We start from the raw sequence: 19,963 nt of genomic DNA on the forward strand, positions 1-19,963 counted from the left end.
GGTAGACAGTCACCACAGGGAGGGAAATCATAATATGAATTTGCATTTTGTTCACCCCTCCACCACACACACACACACGCAACGTGCTAACGATGACCTGACAGATGCAGGAAAAGTGAAAGGTGGAATCTCATGGTTGGACTGAAAGACAGAAGAAAAGCAAAATAAATAGGAACAAGCAAAATTGGAGGGTAGAGACCTTTTTCTTAGGCTTAATTGCATACCACTCTATCAATAAATGAAAAGCTGCAATCTAGTTAAAATAGAGGTCAGATTATTCGAATTTCTTCTGGATTTAAGGGTAGATAAGATTCTATTGGAGCAACAAATTACAATCTGAGCATTTGAGCATTTTAAATTGGATTTTGGATCATTGAAATGCCCAACATTTTTTCAGCTTTTTTCCATTATAAAATATTGGGCCATGCAGGATACGGACATAATGGGAAATTGGTGGCTGCCACTGCTCACCCACAGAAAAACTTATTCTGTGACTGTAAAGTGACCTTGAGAATTTTGAAAGGTGCTTATAAAAGAAATGTATTTATTATTATTATTATTATTATTATTATTATTATTATATGCCTCTACAGGGAACAGGTGGCGGAGAAACTAGAGATATGAAGATATGCCCTGGAAAGGAGAGGAATGAAGATCAGTCGCAGCAAGACGGAATATATGTGTGTGAATGAGAGGGATCCAAGTGCAAGAGTGATGCTACAGGGAGAAGAGATAAAGAAGGTGGAGGATTTTAAGTACTTGGGGTCAACTGTCCATAGAAACGGAGAGTGTGGAAAAGAGGTGAAGAAGCGTGTCCAGGCAGGCTGGAGCGGCTGGAGAAAAATGTCAGGTGTGATGTGTGATAGAAGGATTTCAGCTAGGATGAAAGGAAAAGTGTATAAAACAGTGGTGAGACCAGCCATGATGTATGGACTGGAGACAGTGCAGCTCAAGAAAAGACAGGAAGCAGAGCTGGAGGTAGCAGAGATGAAGATGTTGAGGGTTTCTTTAGGAGTGACCAGGTTGGATAGGATCAGGAATGTGTACATTAGAGGGACAATTCATATTAGAGGCTTTGGAGAGAAAGTCAGAGAGGCCAGACTGAGATGGTTTGGACATGTCCAGAGGAGAGAGAGTTACTATATCGGGAGAAGGACGCTGAGCCTTGAACTGCCAGGCAGGAGACCAAGAGGAAGAGCGAAGAGGAGGTTTGTGGATGTTGTCAAAGAGGACATGAAGGTAGCTGGTGTGAGAAAAGAGGATGCACAAAACCGGGATAGATGGAGGACATTGATTCGCTGTGGCGACCCCTGAAGGGAAAAGCCGAAAGTAAAAGAAGAAGAAGATTATTATTATATGCCTCTCCTCTCTGAGGGTGGTGGTTCGAATATAGGCTCTGTGTGATATAAACCCACACATCATGATAGTGTGGGTTTATTTTTTTGTGGGTATGATGGTCTCCTCATGCATTCCAAAAACATGAATGTTTGGTTCATTGAAGACTGTAAATCAGGGGTTTCTCAACTTTTTCAAAGGGGGCCAGATTTGGTGTGTTAAAAATGAAGAGGGGGGCTACCTTGGCAGACGTTCTTTACACATAATAACAATTAATTTAAATACATTTCAGTTAGGCGGCCCGGTAGTCGAGTGGTTAGCACGCCGGCTTTACAGTGCAGAGGTCGCTGGGTCGCGTCCCGCTGCGCCCTCCCTGTGTGGAGTTTGCATGTTCTCCCCGGGCCAGTGTGGGTTTTCTCCGGGTCCTCCGGTTTCCTCCCACATCCCAAAAACATGCTTGGCAGGCAGATTGAACACTCTAAAATTGTCCCTAGGTGTGAGTGCGAATGGTTGTTTGTCTCTGTGTGCCCTGCGATTCGCCCGAAGACAGTTGGGCTCCAGAACCCCCCCCACCCCCGCGACTCTAATGAGGAATAAGCGGTACGGAAAATGGACATTTCAGCGAGCCATTCTGTGTTTCACATTTGCTTTTTTTATTTTAATTTCAGCTATCTTAACATATTCACCGCCAGACGTGCGAACATGTGTCCACTCTTGTGCCAGGGTTTTTGTCATTGTCACTCAAATTACAGGAACCACAGAATATCAAGTTTTAGAACTACATGAACATTCAATGCAGTGTTAGAAACCTTACACTCTCTATTTTAAATCAGAAAAAAAATGATATATGGGTCGGGAGTTATCTGAGTTATGTGAGCTTGAAATGAGGGCGGCTGTCCAAAATACAATGCAGTACATACATATTGGTTATTGCTTTAACAACAGCTAAAGCTGTAACAAATAGGGAAATGCTGCCTCCTTGTGAAAAGGAAAACAACACTGCCAGAGGTCTGACCAGCGCTTTATCGGGAGCCCCCGCCAGAAAAAACCAATATTTGAACAAATTCAAATATGGCGCTCAATGTCACATTTTTCAATTCCTGAATAAATTCGTGAATGGCAGCAAATGAGTTAAATACATTTCAGCAAGCCATTCTGCATTTCATATTGTTTTTTTTTAATTTTTGAAACATGCATATCAAAATGTAATTGACATTGAAAAATGTAATTGTATATTGACATAACTTCCAATTTTAACACCTTTAAATGTCACCTGAGAAATTTTTTAAAAATTAAGAAAATCACCATTTTAGAAATTGGGGTTGTCATTCAGTCATGGTGATTATAGGTTTGCTTTTGTTGAATGCTGCTGTGCCGATGACCATTTTGTGTTTGGGAGCCTTTTACTGAGCGTCTTCATCTTTATTGAGTTCATAGAGTTGCTTTTTCTGGAGCCACAAAGCGACACAAGACGGTGTCTTACTGTGCCGGTACCAAGCCCAGATAAATACAGAGGGTTGTGTCAGGAAGGGCATCAGACGTAAAAGCTTGGCCAAAACTAATATGCGAATCAAACCTCTGAAGATGGAGGACACTGATTCGCTGTGGTGACCCCTTGAAGGGAAAAGCCGAGAGGAAAAGAAGAAGATTCAGTCAATTTCTCATATATTAATTTGCTGTTCCTAATTGGCGGTACTTAGCACACGCAAGTAACAGCGCTTCTGCCCGATGTATTAATTCTACAGACACATATATTATTGATTTTATGATGGGGGCTGCGGCCTCTGTGGCGACCCCTTGAAGGGAAAAGCCGAAAGGAAAAGAAGAAGACGGAGAGGCTGCGGGCCGGATGAAAATTGACAACGGGCCGCATTTGGCTCCCGGGCTGGACTTTGGACATACTGCTGTAAATTTTCTACAGGTGTAAGGGTTGTTTGTTTCCACCACATGAGAAATTTTGACCAGTCCAAGAAGTATTGGTGTGACAAATTCGGATGGCATTGGCTCCATTAGGTTGCACCCATGATGGTGAAGTACTTTTAGAGTTGAAACTACTTATTGGTCCTGTATTTTGGTTTTAAATGTCTAATTTTCACCTGCATGTGTTAAACTATTGTGCTTTTAAATGTCTGAAATGCTTTTGGTTGTGAATGCTTGTAAATGTTTTGATTTCGATGATGTGAAGCACATTGAGATATCTTGTGTATGAAAGATGCAATAAAGCTGCCTTGCCTCAAGGTCAGCATAGTACAGATGATCTTTTGTCCATTTAAAAGTCATTTTTATGGTGTCTCTTGCATACTTTCTTCAGACATTCTCAGTTTCCATCTAAATATGCAAGTATTTGAAAACTTTGTTAAAAAAAAGGTTGCTCACTCAGACGCACTGGGAACATAATTTTTGATGACCTGATCAGTATTTATCTCACGGAATACTACCCCCAGTCACATTTTCACCCCTCTTTGCCCATCATCATTCTTATTCTTTCTCCCCCTCCTCCTTTGTCTTCCTCCCCATCCTCTCAAACACGTGGCTGTTGCATGTGAGTGGTTGTCATGGTGATCAACCCAGAGGGACTCATCCCAAAAGCAAAAGTTCTGATTGTCAGAAATAGAACTGTCTCTGGGGGAAAGGGGTTAATTTGGCACTGGGAGGGGATGTGAGGGAGGCTGGAGAAGGGTGTGTTGATAGAGATGAGTCGAGTTGCAGGGTCGAGGGGAGGGAGCGGGGGGGGGGGGGGGGTAGATAACAGAAGAGAACAAGGCAACATCCACTCCAAGTGGGTCACATCGCAGGAGCATTGCGTAAGCATAAACACTGCTGTCCCTGTGCAGCATCCTTACACACACACGCACGCACACCTGCACACACATACTGCAAAGAGCTTACTGTTTGTGAATCAGCCCCTTTCAAACACCCTGGAGTGTTTGTTTCACATGCTGAATGGTTCCATGCTGTTGTCCAGCTTGTTCATCTCATGTCCCTTTTCCTCTCAGTGGATTTGTGATAACCTGTGGAATGGATTCCACACTGTTGGCTGCAAAGAAGGATGACAGCATGATATAGCAACTATTCCCTCCTGCAAATCCTGAAAACAAATGATAGCATGTGGTTGACTAATAAACTTCTCAAAAAACACTGTGAGGTACAAATTCTGCCTTTGAAAAGACAATGAGGCATTCATGTAAAAATGTCTTCATTGTTGTGATATATGTTTATGGTTGTTGTGGCAAGGTGTTATTCTAACTTTGCTTTTTGTTACCATCATGTAACCATTGATATCATCGAATCCTGGTGATAGAAAATAGAAAGAATAGAAGCTATCGTATTAAAAAAAAAAAAGAATAGAAGCTATCGTATTTAAAAGTTTCATGCTGTTGTGTGCTTAGTTGGCTGAACACAAGGCCCACAAAGCACAGAACATCTGGGGTCAATCTGAGGTGAACAGACACAGCTTGTTAAACTGTCATCCTCAGGTAGATCTGGCCTTGGGTGGAATTTAGGATTTGGTAATTCCTTCACAGGGAGAGCTCATTAGCCAGGTTACAAATCTATCAGTTTGTGGAAAGACAACCCATTAAAATGTTAATGTTCTGTTGGTTTATGGACGTTGGTGCCTGGGACGTACAGGGGTGTGGTATTTACATCAAGAAGACAGAGTTTTTCTAATGTATCACTTAAATTTTCCATATACTCTCAATAAATAGCTTGGCAGAGGGCTGCATCAGTTGGGCGTCGGTCAATAATTGCTACGTCCCCTGCCAGCAGTAAAAGGCAATCTTCCTGTGTTCAAGCCTTTGTTCACAGTGTCCAAACAAACATCTTTGACTGCGGTTTCCTCCTGCAATCCAAAAAACAGCCATGGCACCCTTATTGAACACTAGATTGTCCCGAGGTATGAGTGTGAGCGTGGATGTTTTGTTTTGTAATTATGTGCTGTGCAATTGACAAATTTGTATTATTTACCGCCCCCAAGTAGTCAGGCTGGACACACAAACAGTTTCATCATGATGCACACTGCTTTGTTCTTTATACTATATTTAATTATGGTATCAATATTGTTTTTGTACACTATTTCACAACAGGAAGGATGTTTTGAGAAGATAATAATTTGAGAGAAGCATTCTTGTGGCGTAAATTCAAATCATTTGTCACTTGAGGGAGAAGACAGTAGTTAGTGACAAGACATCATTGCAGGAACCGGGAGACAAAATGCTGCCGCACTGTGTCTGAATCAAAATCAGAAAGCCTTTAATAGTCCCATAATGGGGAAATTTGCAAGGCTGGACAGTCAGCAATTTTGTTTTTACTTACTTTACTTTCTTTTGTGACCTACTGTTGTCTCAAGTGTCATCGTTCATTGTGGCTGTTTCTTATTGATCCGCGTTTACTTGTTTGTTGGTTGCTTTCAACTTTTCCTAAATGTTCTTTATTGTCTATAAGTCTATATAAGTCTTTATAAGTCTATATAAGTCTTTATAAGTCTAAAGATCTACGTTGTTCAAATAATGAATACAATTCCTTCAGTTAGAAATGTCACCAAACAGGCAATTATGAAGTTCAGAGAAGATAAAAAAAATCAACTACAGACATTTCCCAAACATTGGCCCGAGCAAAACAACAATGTTGAATACTCTGAACTACTGTACACGTCAAACTTCGTTCACACACTTGACTCAATTGGGCACGTTCACTTCCGTAGAGCTCGCTGATGATCTGATCATTTGAATCAGGTGTGTTGCAACATGGAGACTTGGAAAACATGCAGGACAGTGGCCCTCCATGACCTGAGTTTGACAACCCCGCTCTGAAAAATTACTTGCTAAACCATCAAATGAGTGGATGGTGTCGTCCAGACTAAACTAGTCAAGCCAATCTGCAGATTTCAACCTGAAGAGGCCTTATTGAAGAAGAGATTGCTTCCTCCTAACCCCCCAAAAATAATACAGGTAGGTGAGGTTGCTGTGAAAAAAAATGCAAACATTTGTCCATGACTGTCCATCACACCAATATAATTTTCAACCTTTCAGAGGTTACAGCTTGTCACTCTCACATTTGCCACATTTGTCACAAGGTATTTGCTTCAAGAGGTGATTGTTCAGCTCATCACGTTTCCACCTTCCACAAGTCGCTTATACCACAATGTAGTCAGGCACTCATACATGTGTTTACATCGATATGTATGTCTGTGTAAGCTCTCAGTCGTACAGGAGTGGTCCATCGATGAGAAGGTTTCTTCAGCCGTCATCTGTACAAAAGTGAAGGTTTCGGACGTTTCGCCTCCTATCCAAGAGGCTTCGTCAGCGAACTAAAGTCTGACTGGTCGTATCGGCCCCATTTATATATCCCTAATGTCCAGACCTGGTGGCGCCGGACACAGCTATGATAGGTCCCTACTCTCAGGTTGGGGGGGGGCGCGGGACCCCCCCCCTGTGGCCCCACTGATTGTTCCTACATTCCTGACTAACGATTGGCCTATTACACCCACTCCCCCCGGTATCACCTCATCAGCATAACGACCCTCATCAGCATTGCGAAAGTTGCCTAACCTGTTTTGCCTGAGCAGGCTATTGTATGAACGATCCAAATTGAACCTCACACCACCAGACCGGTTTAATGAAGGATTTTGTTGTTTTATAAGAATCGCCTCTTTCACCCCCCTTTCAAACCATCTATGTTCTTTCGCTAAGATTTTAACCTCATTGTCGTCAAATGAGTGGTTGCTAGCTTTTAGGTGCAAATGTACTGCCGATTGAGGCCCACTAGTATTATCCCTGCGATGTTGATAAAGTCTTTTTTTGAGAATTTGTTGAGTCTCCCCAATGTACTGCTCTTTACAATTTTCATTCTTACAATGTATGGAATAAACTACATTACTTTGTTTTTCATTTGGTAGCCTATCTTTTGGATGCACTAATTTTTGCCTTAACGTGTTTATCGGTTTGAAATAAGTAGGAATTTTATGTTGCCAAAGGACTCTTTGTAATTTTTCAGAAACTCCTGCAATGTACGGTACTGCTACTCCTCTCCTTTTAGAATCTTGAGAATTATTGGTTTCGTTCGCTATTCTTTCTTTCTGACATTTGTTGAATGACCACTGAGGGTACCCACAGTTAGTGAGTGCTCTCCTGATATGTTTTGACTCCTTTTCTCTACCTTCAGTGCTAGTTGGTATTAGTTTAGCCCCATGCTGGAGGGTTCTGATAACTCCTAGTTTATGTTGTAAAGGGTGGTTAGAGTCAAAAAGTAAGTATTGGTCAGTGTGCGTAGCCTTCCTAAAGACTTCTGTTTTTAGCGCTCTGTCCTCTTTTATAATTACTTTACAATCCAAGAAGGCTAGTTGGTTCTCTTGAATGTCCTCACGAGTAAATTTAATGTTGAAGTCTACAGAGTTGAGATGATCTGTGAAGGATTGAATTTCTTGTTTCTTAATTATGACAAAAGTATCGTCCACATATCTAAACCAGTGTCTAGGTTTTGTCCCTGGGAAGGATGTGAGGGCCTGTTTCTCCATCTCTTCCATGTAAAGATTAGCCACTATGGGTGAAACTGGTGAGCCCATAGCACAACCATGGATTTGTTTATAAAAATTTTCCCGAAATTGAAAATACGTAGTATTAAGGCAGATTTCTAATAATTGGCAGATGTGATCCGGTTTCAGTTTGGTTCTTTCATGCAGAGAAACATCCGCCAGCAGCCTCGTCCTCACCACTGAGACTGCTGCTGGGGTTGGGACAGATGTAAAGAGAGAAGTCACATCGTATGATGCCAAAGTTTCCTCAGGTTCCAATATGAGGTCTTTGATCCTCTCTACAAACCCTGTGGTGTTCTCTACGTGGTATTCTGTGTTACCAACCAACGGAGCTAAAATAGTTTTTAAATATTTGGCTACATTGTAGGTAGAGGAGTCAATGCTACAAACAATGGGTCGGAGGGGGAACCCTTCTTTATGTATTTTTGGCAGGCCATAGATACATGGCGTGGCCTCTCCCGGGTATAATCTAAAATACATCTGTTTATCTATATGTTTTCCTTTCTCTAGCTTTTGGAGACAGTCAATCATTTCTTTCTTGTATCTATTGGAAGGGTCCCTTTTTAGTTGCTCATACGTGTTAGAATCACTGATTAACCTATTTATTTTGTCTTCATAATCCAATGTGTTGAGCAGCACTGTGCATCTGCCCTTGTCTGCTGGCAAAATAGTAATATTTTTGTCTTTTTGTAGAGTAGTTAACGCCTTTCTCTCTTCTAATGTTATGTTGGACGGAGGAAGTTTGGCACTACTGAGAAGAGCTGATATTTTAATGCGTAGATCATCTGCCTCTGCATACGAAAGTTTGTTATTTTTAATAGCCGATTCAGTAGCTGTGATATAATCTATTGTAGGTATAGTTTTAGGAGTCACTGAGAAATTTAAACCTTTGGTAAGTACCGCCTTTTCTGTCTCTGAGAGATCTCTGTCTGACAAATTTTTGATCCAATTCTCCCTTGCAAACTGTTCATACCTAATTTTACGCGTGTTTACCAGTCGCTGCGATTGTTTCAGTAAAAGTAATTTTTGAAATGTACCCTTTTGTCTCTCTTTGGTTTTGCTGTGGTGCCTCATATAACCGGATTTAGTAAATTCACACACTTCCTGATAGATTTTGTGGGTAAGATTAGTTTGTAAACGCTGATAATAAGTTTCTATTTCTGACTGTTTGTTTTTTATCTCTATGTTAAGTCTCCTAATTCGCAAATTTAGAATTTTCCTAGTATAATTTTGTTGCATTTTATCGGCTAAGTATCCGCTAAGTAACCCCAGCAGCAGTCTCAGTGGTGAGGACGAGGCTGCTGGCGGATGTTTCTCTGCATGAAAGAACCAAACTGAAACCGGATCACATCTGCCAATTATTAGAAATCTGCCTTAATACTACGTATTTTCAATTTCGGGAAAATTTTTATAAACAAATCCATGGTTGTGCTATGGGCTCACCAGTTTCACCCATAGTGGCTAATCTTTACATGGAAGAGATGGAGAAACAGGCCCTCACATCCTTCCCAGGGACAAAACCTAGACACTGGTTTAGATATGTGGACGATACTTTTGTCATAATTAAGAAACAAGAAATTCAATCCTTCACAGATCATCTCAACTCTGTAGACTTCAACATTAAATTTACTCGTGAGGACATTCAAGAGAACCAACTAGCCTTCTTGGATTGTAAAGTAATTATAAAAGAGGACAGAGCGCTAAAAACAGAAGTCTTTAGGAAGGCTACGCACACTGACCAATACTTACTTTTTGACTCTAACCACCCTTTACAACATAAACTAGGAGTTATCAGAACCCTCCAGCATGGGGCTAAACTAATACCAACTAGCACTGAAGGTAGAGAAAAGGAGTCAAAACATATCAGGAGAGCACTCACTAACTGTGGGTACCCTCAGTGGTCATTCAACAAATGTCAGAAAGAAAGAATAGCGAACGAAACCAATAATTCTCAAGATTCTAAAAGGAGAGGAGTAGCAGTACCGTACATTGCAGGAGTTTCTGAAAAATTACAAAGAGTCCTTTGGCAACATAAAATTCCTACTTATTTCAAACCGATAAACACGTTAAGGCAAAAATTAGTGCATCCAAAAGATAGGCTACCAAATGAAAAACAAAGTAATGTAGTTTATTCCATACATTGTAAGAATGAAAATTGTAAAGAGCAGTACATTGGGGAGACTCAACAAATTCTCAAAAAAAGACTTTATCAACATCGCAGGGATAATACTAGTGGGCCTCAATCGGCAGTACATTTGCACCTAAAAGCTAGCAACCACTCATTTGACGACAATGAGGTTAAAATCTTAGCGAAAGAACATAGATGGTTTGAAAGGGGGGTGAAAGAGGCGATTCTTATAAAACAACAAAATCCTTCATTAAACCGGTCTGGTGGTGTGAGGTTCAATTTGGATCGTTCATACAATAGCCTGCTCAGGCAAAACAGGTTAGGCAACTTTCGCAATGCTGATGAGGGTCGTTATGCTGATGAGGTGATACCGGGGGGAGTGGGTGTAATAGGCCAATCGTTAGTCAGGAATGTAGGAACAATCAGTGGGGCCACAGGGGGGGGGGTCCCGCGCCCCCCCCCCCCACCTGAGAGTAGGGACCTATCATATCTGTGTCCGGCGCCACCAGGTCTGGACATTAGGGATATATAAATGGGGCCGATACGACCAGTCAGACTTTAGTTCGCTGACGAAGCCTCTTGGATAGGAGGCGAAACGTCCGAAACCTTCACTTTTGTACAGATGACGGCTGAAGAAACCTTCTCATCGATATGTATGTAAATAAACACAGCTGTGACGCTACCTGAATACGCAGAGTTTCACGTACACCCCATTATACGTGCGCATGTACGTATAGGTAGAGTGTGTGAGTGTAAAAATGAGCAGCCAAAGCAAGTTGTTGGACGGTTTCAAATTCCCCTTTGCACTGACAGAGGAGGGAGGACTCGGGTGCGCGTGCGTGCTTGCTTGCTCGTGTGCGTGAGCGTGAGGTTTCGTGTATTCGTGTGTTTGCGTCTAGTCTGCGTGTGTGTGTGTGTGTGTGTGTGTGTGTGTGTGTGTGTGTGTGTGTGTGTGTGTGTGTGTGTGTGTGTGTGTGTGTGTGTGTGTGTGTGTGTGTGTGTGTGTGTGTGTGTGTGTGTGTGTGTGTGTGTGTGTGTGTGTGTGTGTGTGTGTGTGTATATATATGTGTGTGCGTCGTGAGACCCTTTCCAATCAGGAAAGAAATGACAAACAGACAGACAGAGAGACTGCTAGTCAGACGCACAGACGGATATACAGAAAGACAGACAGACCTCAGAAATGGAAATCAGAAGGGGAAAGACAGACAGGACAGGAAGACCAAGGGGCGGAGTTTAGTTGAACAGGCGTGGCTTTCTTGTTGTCACTCACCCACCTTTGCATCAGCGAGTGGGCGGTCCTGCGAGATACAGCGTCCAATAGGTGAGGACGCTGCTCGTGTCGCCATGGTGACGGGGCTGTGCCCAAGGAGGTTGTGATGGGTTGACAGGTGCGTGACAATCGGAGCTCTCTGCAAGCATGTACGCCAAAGGCAAGAGTAGCAACGTGCCGTCCGACAGCCAAGCCAGAGAAAAGTAAGTTTTCTTGATGGGGGGAGGAAACGGAATCTGATGGAGGAGGGGGCGGGGAGTGATATGCGCGTGCAGCCGCGCGCAAACAGTCACACTCGGAGCCGTGGCATGCCGTTCCCTGCTCTGGATTGGAAAGTTGACTCTTTGCTTTATTCCGGGAAAAGCTGACACTTTGGACATCTTTATTATTACTATTATTATTTTTGCTTGATTATTGACAACGTAGTGTAGACTTCGATATGCGTTTTACCGGTTCGTTTGGTGTGCTCATGATGGACTTGTGAATCGCTTTTGCGCGCGCTTTGATATGCAGGCTGATAACAGTGCTGTCAAACGTACGAAAGAGAAACTACCGGTTGTCAGTGCGTGGATGCACATGGAGGAAGTGCGCGCATCTGTCTGTTGCATCCACGGCTGCTCGGAATTCTCCAAAGTGCATTTGTGTACTTTTTTATTCGCTGAAAGTGCATGTTTTTGTTAGACAACAAATAACAATCTTTTAACAATTAGGGTGTTTATTATTATTATTATTATTATTATTATTATTATTATTATTATTAGTTTTGCTTTTTTCACTAGTGTGCATGTATTACTGTTATATGTTATTAGAAAAGCTTCACATTTTCTTTTTAAGGTAAACATTGTTTTCCAAATAAAACCTTATGTTTGGGTTTGGTTAGCACTGACTAACCAAACTTCTGTCAGCACATTTGTACTGTACTTTTATGTCTTACCCTTAGGCGCTTGACTTCCCTTGACTTCCTTATATAATTTATTTATCACCTCAATTTAAAATTCAGAAGTACCTCATTAATAACTGCCTTGCTCAAGAGAACAACGAAAACTGGCTTCAATGCCATAGAACTGAACACAAGTATTGCGGTCAGGGAACAGCGCCAGTAAAAAACACTTTTCTAAAGAGGTAAAAATAATGTGCGAAAGTAATCTAAAATCTACCTATTAATTGAGAAGTTTATATTTCTTACAATTCTGGATACATTTATTTCCTGTCTAAAGCTACTGCAAATTGTGCAAGGGTTATCACACAATCCCACATGGCTCAAGTTTACTGGTCAACTCCTAACTTGAACTCATTCACTGCCAGACATGTGCAAAAATGTGTCCATTGCATTGCCAGGGTTTTTGTCATTGTCTCTGAACTTGCAGGACCCATAGAATATTGAGTTTTAGGACTACATAAACATTCAATGCAGCGTTAGAAATTTTAGACTCTCTCCTTCCATCAGAAAAAAAAAAAATCCCAAATTTTATGGGTCTGGAGTTATATGAGCTTGAAATGAGGATGGCTGTCCAAAATACGATGCACTACCTATACGTACATTGGTTTATATAGGGCTTTAACAACAGCTGAGGCTGTAACAACGCGCTATCATGATCAAAATAACAAATGCTGCCCCGTTATGGAAGGGAAAAACATAGCCAGAGGCATTGGCCAGTGCTTTATCATCACCCAAGCATGAAAAAAACAAAACCCAAACAAATTTGGGAATGGCGCTCTACGTCATATTTTCAATTCCCGAATAAATTCCTAAATGGCAGTGAATGATTTAAAGTATTTCTGATTTTATAGCACAGTAGACATTTGCTTAGCGGAGTCCCACAGTTCTGATGTTCAGGGTTCCAGTTTTGTCTCCGGTTTTCCCGAATGGAGATTGTGTGGGTTTTCTGCGGGTGTTCCAGCTTCATCCCACATTTCCAAAACATATTATTTGGTTAATAGAGGTCTGTAAATTGTTTGTAGGTGTGAATGTTTGGTGTAATTGTCATTTGAATGTATCAAGGGAATGAATGGCGACCAGTCCATGGTGTAACCTGCCTCTCACCCAAAGTTCCTCTCAGCCGCGACCCTAAATGAGGATTTTGAAAAAAGAAAGCATGGATAATTCACCAATTTATTCACCAAAAATGATAACCTGCAACCTGATAACACGATGAACTGCACACAGTGGGAACGATTGTCCCAGGAAGGGTTAAAAAATATCGTTTATTTTTTTGCCTTATGAGAGGGAGCATTCCTTGAAACTAGGGATACCCAATGTGGTCTTAGTAAGAAAAAAATGTGTCAGTGTTGAAAAAAAAATGTTTATCTTAATGTAGGCACACCATTGTAAACACAGGGGCGCCCGTATTGGCTTTCCAAACAGTAAAAAAATCTTGTATCACATACTTTCAGCATGTTGTGGTCTAGACTGAGAATGAATAAGCTCTTGCTAACTTGGCTTCTTAATTTAACTAGAGCCGTTATGTACAATTTGTACTTATCTGTGCACAAAAAGGGAAGGTTTATCTTGTGCGCCAGTACCAAAGCTGAGAAAAAGAGACAGGACCGTCTGACAAGATGGAAACGCTGCGAAAGGCAAAAGGCAGGCAAGGGCGAGATTAATTTCGTTCTTAACAAGCTGCCTTGTTTATCAGTGGCGTGTATCAGAGAGGCAGAGCGGGTCCGACTGCTGCTGCTGAGCCGTTGTTTCTCATTTCTGCGGCACAGCGGGCCATCAAAGAACGAGCGAGGGCAACAACAGATTAGAGAGAGAGAGAGAGAGAGAGAATGAGCTTGGGTGATGGAATTTGCTGGATCATTAGTTCATTGGGTTGTAGTCATGACCTCGGGGTGGACCCGTGCACGCTAACATACGTGCGTCAGTAATCTAAATGTGTTTGACCTCCGTACAACTGCTCATCTGATGTGTCCCGCGTGTCCTTGCCGCGCATGCCCATAAAATGTGTCTTTAAAATAACTCAGTGTACCTGAGATTCAATTTAAGGCGTTTTGCCTTTCAGCACAAATGTTCCCCACATGGGACTTTTTAACTCATTCACTGCCAGACGTGTAAAAATGTGTTCACTCCAGTGCCAGGGTTTTTGTCCTTGTCACTTGAATTCCAGGACCCACAGAATATTGAGTTGGATTGGATTGGATTTACCTTTATTAGTCTCGCAGTGGAGAAACATACATTTTTTTAGGACTCCATAAACAGCCAACAAAGTGTTGGAAACCTTAGACTCTTCTTTCATCAGAAAAAAATACTAATAGACTGATCATATGGGTCTGGAGTTATGTGAGCTTGAAATGAGGGTGGCTGTCCAAAATACAATGCAATCCATACATATTGGTTTAAATAGCGCTTTAACAACAGCTGGAGCTGGAACAAAGCGATATCATGGAAAAAAGGGAAATGCTGCCCCCTTGTGAAAGTTAAAAAATATTGCCAGAAGCCATGGCCAGAGTTTTATCGGCACCCAAGCATGAAAAAAGAAAACCCGAACAAATTCAGAAATGGTGCTATACGTCATATTTTCAATTCCTGAATAAATTCGTGAATGGCAGTGAATGAGTTCATTGCCACAAATGTCAGTAAGCCTCTCATGTTTGGGTAACAAATCAAAGACTTGACAAAAAAGACTTGACTTCAAAAGAATAACATCCAACACCACTATTAATAGGTCATCATTGCCCCCAAATGACCTTTATTTGAGTGATACGTGCTTGTTAGTGAACCAGATGAAGATAGCCACAACAAAGGTGGTAACAGATGACGTGTACGTCGCTCTGATCAGCTACACCAGTAAAACTGCCCATAAATTCTAAGTTTATGAGGATCATAATGTTTGATTTTTATTGGTGAGATGTGTTGATTTATGTTAGTGTTTTTTTTTTAGGAGGTTGCCATTTGCTGAATAACTGCGCATGGTCATATCATGAGGCGTTCCAAATAGTGTGTAAGTGCAGATCAGAGTGTAGACGTGAACGTTTACACTTTCATAAACATGGCAATCAAAGATTTGGGATTAATTGACAGGTAACTGGCTGTCAATTCCTCATCTCATTGGCTGCCATGGCAACCAGGTGCTTTTAGCTCGGCGTCGTGGTGTCTTCCACCTACTCTCACATGTTGCATATGCATTTCAAGAGCCACAGTTTATTCTCTGGGAATGTAGAAACTTGCAAAGGATACAAAAATAATCTGAATATGGATTTACATTACAGTTGTATGCAAATGTTATTATAACATACTCGGCAGAAACAAAATCCCTGCTGAGTAGTTGTAATAGTTGTTGTGATTTCCTGCTTGTCCAGTCAGAAAAAAATGCTGCTATGAAGTGGTAATCAAATATTAATACATTAGAGTGTAACATAATTTATTCAGATTAAGCAGCCATAACTGGTGAAAATCCTCGATAATGAGGGATCATACAAAACACTGTTTTAGAGAGTTTCATCCCTCCCACACATTTTTAACACATTCAAACTCATTAAAACAAGAATGAAATGTATCGGTGTGCTGGATATGTCTCTTTTAAAAAGCAAATACTGATGGGAAGTTGCTGCATGGCGAGCTGGTGGAAGGGTGGGTTGACAGGCTCAAGGTATCTAATTGGCATGTGAGTGTCTGATTGTGAGCTGTGGCTGACAGCGTGCGCTTTCTTATTGTGCTTGTTTAGGAGAAAGGAACTGGAACTGCATTAAAAGTGAGCGTATCCCGCTTTGAAAAGGAAAATTGCAAGCAAATTCAAAATGTTTGGGAAGAAAACTATGGGGAGAAAATCGTATTTGCTAAACAGAACAGGAACTGGAAATAAATGAATTTACATCACAATGTGTCAGCCAGGAGGTGTGGCCTATTGCATTAAATGTATAATAAAATAAAATAATATTTCCACTAAATCTATTTAAAATACCAATAATGTTATTTGCTTTCACAATGTCATCCTAATTTCATAACTTTGACTTTTGCCACTTTTCCATTTGTCCCCAAAAAAACACAAACAAATGCCCACCATCAACGAAAAGACACTCGGTCCACTTCTCATTTAAATTAATGAGACCAATTAAGCAAGCTTGTGATTAGATGACAAATACACCAAAAATGCAACCATTAGTACATATGGAATTGTCATTATGGTTCGGTGTTGTTGTTACACACTATTATATATAATGCAGTGGCGGGCCGTGCATGTCAAACGTAGGCCTTCAGTAGTGCTATGTGTGAATCAATCCACAGCTGCAAGTGTGGTGTGATTGACTACACGTCCAATAGAGGATGTCGTTAGCCAGGAAATAACTTGTACTTGAAATACTGTCATTAAACGGTTCACATTTTTACGATGAACGTGTGGATTCATGATAACCTCATAAAATTGCAATATTATTTGCTATTTTTTTCCAGCTTAGGAGCTGTCCAACCTTTCTCAATGATGGCCATCTATTCTTGAAAAGTCCGTCTTGAAAATGGCTTGAACAGTACATCTGCAACCAAATCAACTTCTTCTCCTCCTTCAGCCATTGTGGGTTGACAAAACCACTATTAAATCAACACAAAAATGTGGCTAGTGACTAGCCAATCATCCATCCATCCATCCATTTTCCGTACCGCTTATTCCTCATTAGGGTCGCGGGGGGAGCCTATCTCAGCAGTCTTCGGGCACGAGGCGGGGGACACCCTGAATTGGTTGCCAGCCAATCACAGGGCACACAAAGACGTACAACAGTCACTCTCACAATTTGGAGTGGTCAATCTGCCTGCCACGCATGTATCTGTAACCGGCGACCTCTGCACTGTGAAGCCGGTGTGCTAACCACTCGATTACCGGGCTGCCCACAAGCCAATCATATTTTGCGAAAACTGTGACGTTTCCAGCGCCTTCCAGCAGGTCTTGAGTTGCCAACTCGAAATCTGACAGTTGCTTTAACTGCTAAAGCAACTGTTTCATCGCCATTGATTTGTATGCTCCAGACTGCAGAGCATGCAGAACTGATTGTAACAAATTATGGCTGAAATGTGATTGGTGAAATGCTTTAATATGAAATCACACACCTGGAAGCAGCGCAACAGGGCATAAGTAATGAAAGGAAGCTGAAAAACAATTCAGAATTATTTAATTAAATTCATGGACAAAATATAATTAACATTAGTCTGTGATTTAGACATTTTAGACCTGCACAGAAGGCCTTGCAGGCCCTGGCGGCCCACCACTATTATAATGTGATTTTATGACAGTGGGCAATATGTCTAAACGTCCGGAAATGAGCATGGACAGCAGAGTGGCTTGCTGCGTATCAAATGACGGTGATGAAACGGCTCCCGCTCGTACCCCAGGCAACTGGCGCTTGAACACGATCTTTGAGATGGTTTCGAAAAGCAGTTGCATTGGAAGTACTCAGCCCCGAAAATGTCTAATGGAAAAAGAAACATTCCAGGCCATGCGTGGCCGCCATTTCAGTGTAGAGTGGGACTAATGGAAAAGTGACTTTTGAGATTTGCACAATGAATGCTATCAACAAAATACATTAAAAAAAGTTTAATTCATTAGCTGTGCAAAATGACCATACAGCCAATTCCGTTTAACTTGAAACATTAAAAGCTAGAAATTGCAATTCGCTTGTTTTTATAACGCGAATTGAAAACAAACAAAAAAAAAAGAAAGAACAAACTTGTTTTTATATAAAAAAAAAGGAAATAAATTGTACATTTTTAATCACATTTTATATTTCTCACTTAATCAACCCCTTGCTTCAGGTCCCTGCAAAAAAAAAAACACACACACAAGAGATACTCTTCAAATTGAGCAAGTTGCTCCTCAAATAAGAAAATTGATGAGCACAACTGCTTCTTTTTTAATCACTGACTTATTTTTTTTATCTTTTCATTTTGTAATGTGGAAGTTATACAACTTGTTGCATGTGCACCTACTTGTGCATGAGCAATTATCGGATTTAAGTTCTCCTCTTCCAAACATGCTGCGGCAAAAAGACATGTACCATGCGTATCAGCATGGTACAGAGCAGCTCAGCCTTGCTCATTTTGCCGAAGTACCGTATTTTACGGTTGTATAAGTAAGTCCAAGCAAGCCACGAATTTGAGCAAAAAATTTCAAAAATCTATTGTTGATACTATGCAATATTTGCACAAATATTGTCTTCAAAAAGTGAATAATAATAATAATAACAACAATAATAACAACAATAATAACAACAACAACAACAACAGCAATAATAATAATAATAATAATAATAATAATTATTATTATTATTATTATTATTATTATTATTATTATTATTTTATTATTATTCATTCGCATAGAGCAGGGGTCGGGCAACATATGGCTCTTTTGATGATTGTATCTGGCTCGCCGATAATCCTAAATACATATTCTTTCTTTTTCGCTGTTCATTTCCTGTTTGGGCGGCAGTTGGCGGAAAGTGCAATTTTGATTGGATGACACTGACCTAGTTGGAGGAAAGCGCAATTTTGATTGGATGATACTGGCTGTTGTTGAAACAGGTAAACGCCCCTTTTAAATGAGTCCGACGAGTAAAAAAATATCGTACACTTCAGGTTGAATAAACCAAAGGATTCGCCTTTGTGGAGAGAAAAGCTTCTGATTCTAATTTGCAATGAAACAATACCATCGATGAAACAGTCGAATGTCAGTGGCACTTTGACAAGTCCCATGCTAACATTAGCATCAATATACTTCGACGAGAGACAGCAAAAAGCAAGTGTGAAAGCTAATGAGCCGTGTGCAGGCGAGCTAGCAGTAACTTCACGTATGTACCCGGCGAGTTGACTTTCATTCCAATCGTTTGGCTGGATTTTTTTTATCAATCGCAACACCATTCATGTTAATGGTGAGTACTATCACAAAGTTGTTTTAAATAATACATTCTGACATTGTGTTGAAAAGTGGATGCACGTGCGTGCGTGCGTGCGTGCGTGCGTGCGTGCGTGCGGCTCTCACTGAAAAACATTTCAAAATATTTTACTTTTATGGCTTTCTTAGTCAAAAAGGTTCCCGACCCCTGGCATATAGAGCAACACAGCTAAGGTATTGTCTGTCTGTCTGGCAGTCCCTGTGTAAAAACCTGCACTCAATTGCGATTAAGAGCGACAGTACATGGCCGCACGTTGTGGACTGCAGTTGTTCAACGGGTTTAACACGACGTGTCACTGACAAAGTCCAGATAGGTCTGGCTTTTTGGTGGCAAAGAGTTTGCCTTACATTACAGCTGCATAGTGTGAGACACACACACACATGCACACACACACACACACACACACACACACACACACACACACACACACACACACACACACACACACACACACACACACACACGCACACACACTTGCACTCAGTACACCGTAACTTTCAAGGCAATTAAAATGATAATTTTACTGTGTTGAAAGTGAAAAAAGAAATACTATATATTATATAATATTTGTACGCCAACTGATTATAAATAATAATTGACGTCTAGTCTAGTTTGAAGTTTAGATAACTAGACTATATGGAACTGTGGCTGATCATAATTTCACACACATGCACACATAAATCGTGCATGCATGTGCACATGTGCACACACCCACTTCGCAACTTCTGAACCAACACGCTTATAAACTCCATTGCAGCATAGGGCAGGATGAGGCGCCCCATTGCATGTTGGGAGTGTCTCCCACAGAAAAAAATATAGGCTG

General features: G+C 41.0%; 2 protein-coding genes across 2 annotated transcripts in view; both read left to right on the plus strand.

Moving 5' to 3' along the window:
- Positions 1-19,963, plus strand: part of LOC148899157 (ladderlectin-like) — a 256,335-nt gene that overhangs the window by 49,097 nt on the left and 187,275 nt on the right. The window lies entirely within an intron of this gene.
- The window catches only part of ssbp2a (single stranded DNA binding protein 2a), a 76,776-nt gene continuing 68,089 nt past the window's right edge, over positions 11,277-19,963 (plus strand). The window contains exon 1 of the mRNA XM_088994224.1: positions 11,277-11,468. Within this exon, the coding sequence (XP_088850350.1) occupies positions 11,413-11,468 (56 nt within the window). The 5' untranslated portion in view covers positions 11,277-11,412. The remainder of the gene's footprint in view (positions 11,469-19,963) is intronic.

This window comes from Hippocampus bargibanti, linkage group LG04 (assembly GCF_051943395.1).
Source record: "Hippocampus bargibanti isolate YZ-2025 linkage group LG04, ASM5194339v1, whole genome shotgun sequence".
NCBI lineage: Eukaryota > Metazoa > Chordata > Actinopteri > Syngnathiformes > Syngnathidae > Hippocampus > Hippocampus bargibanti.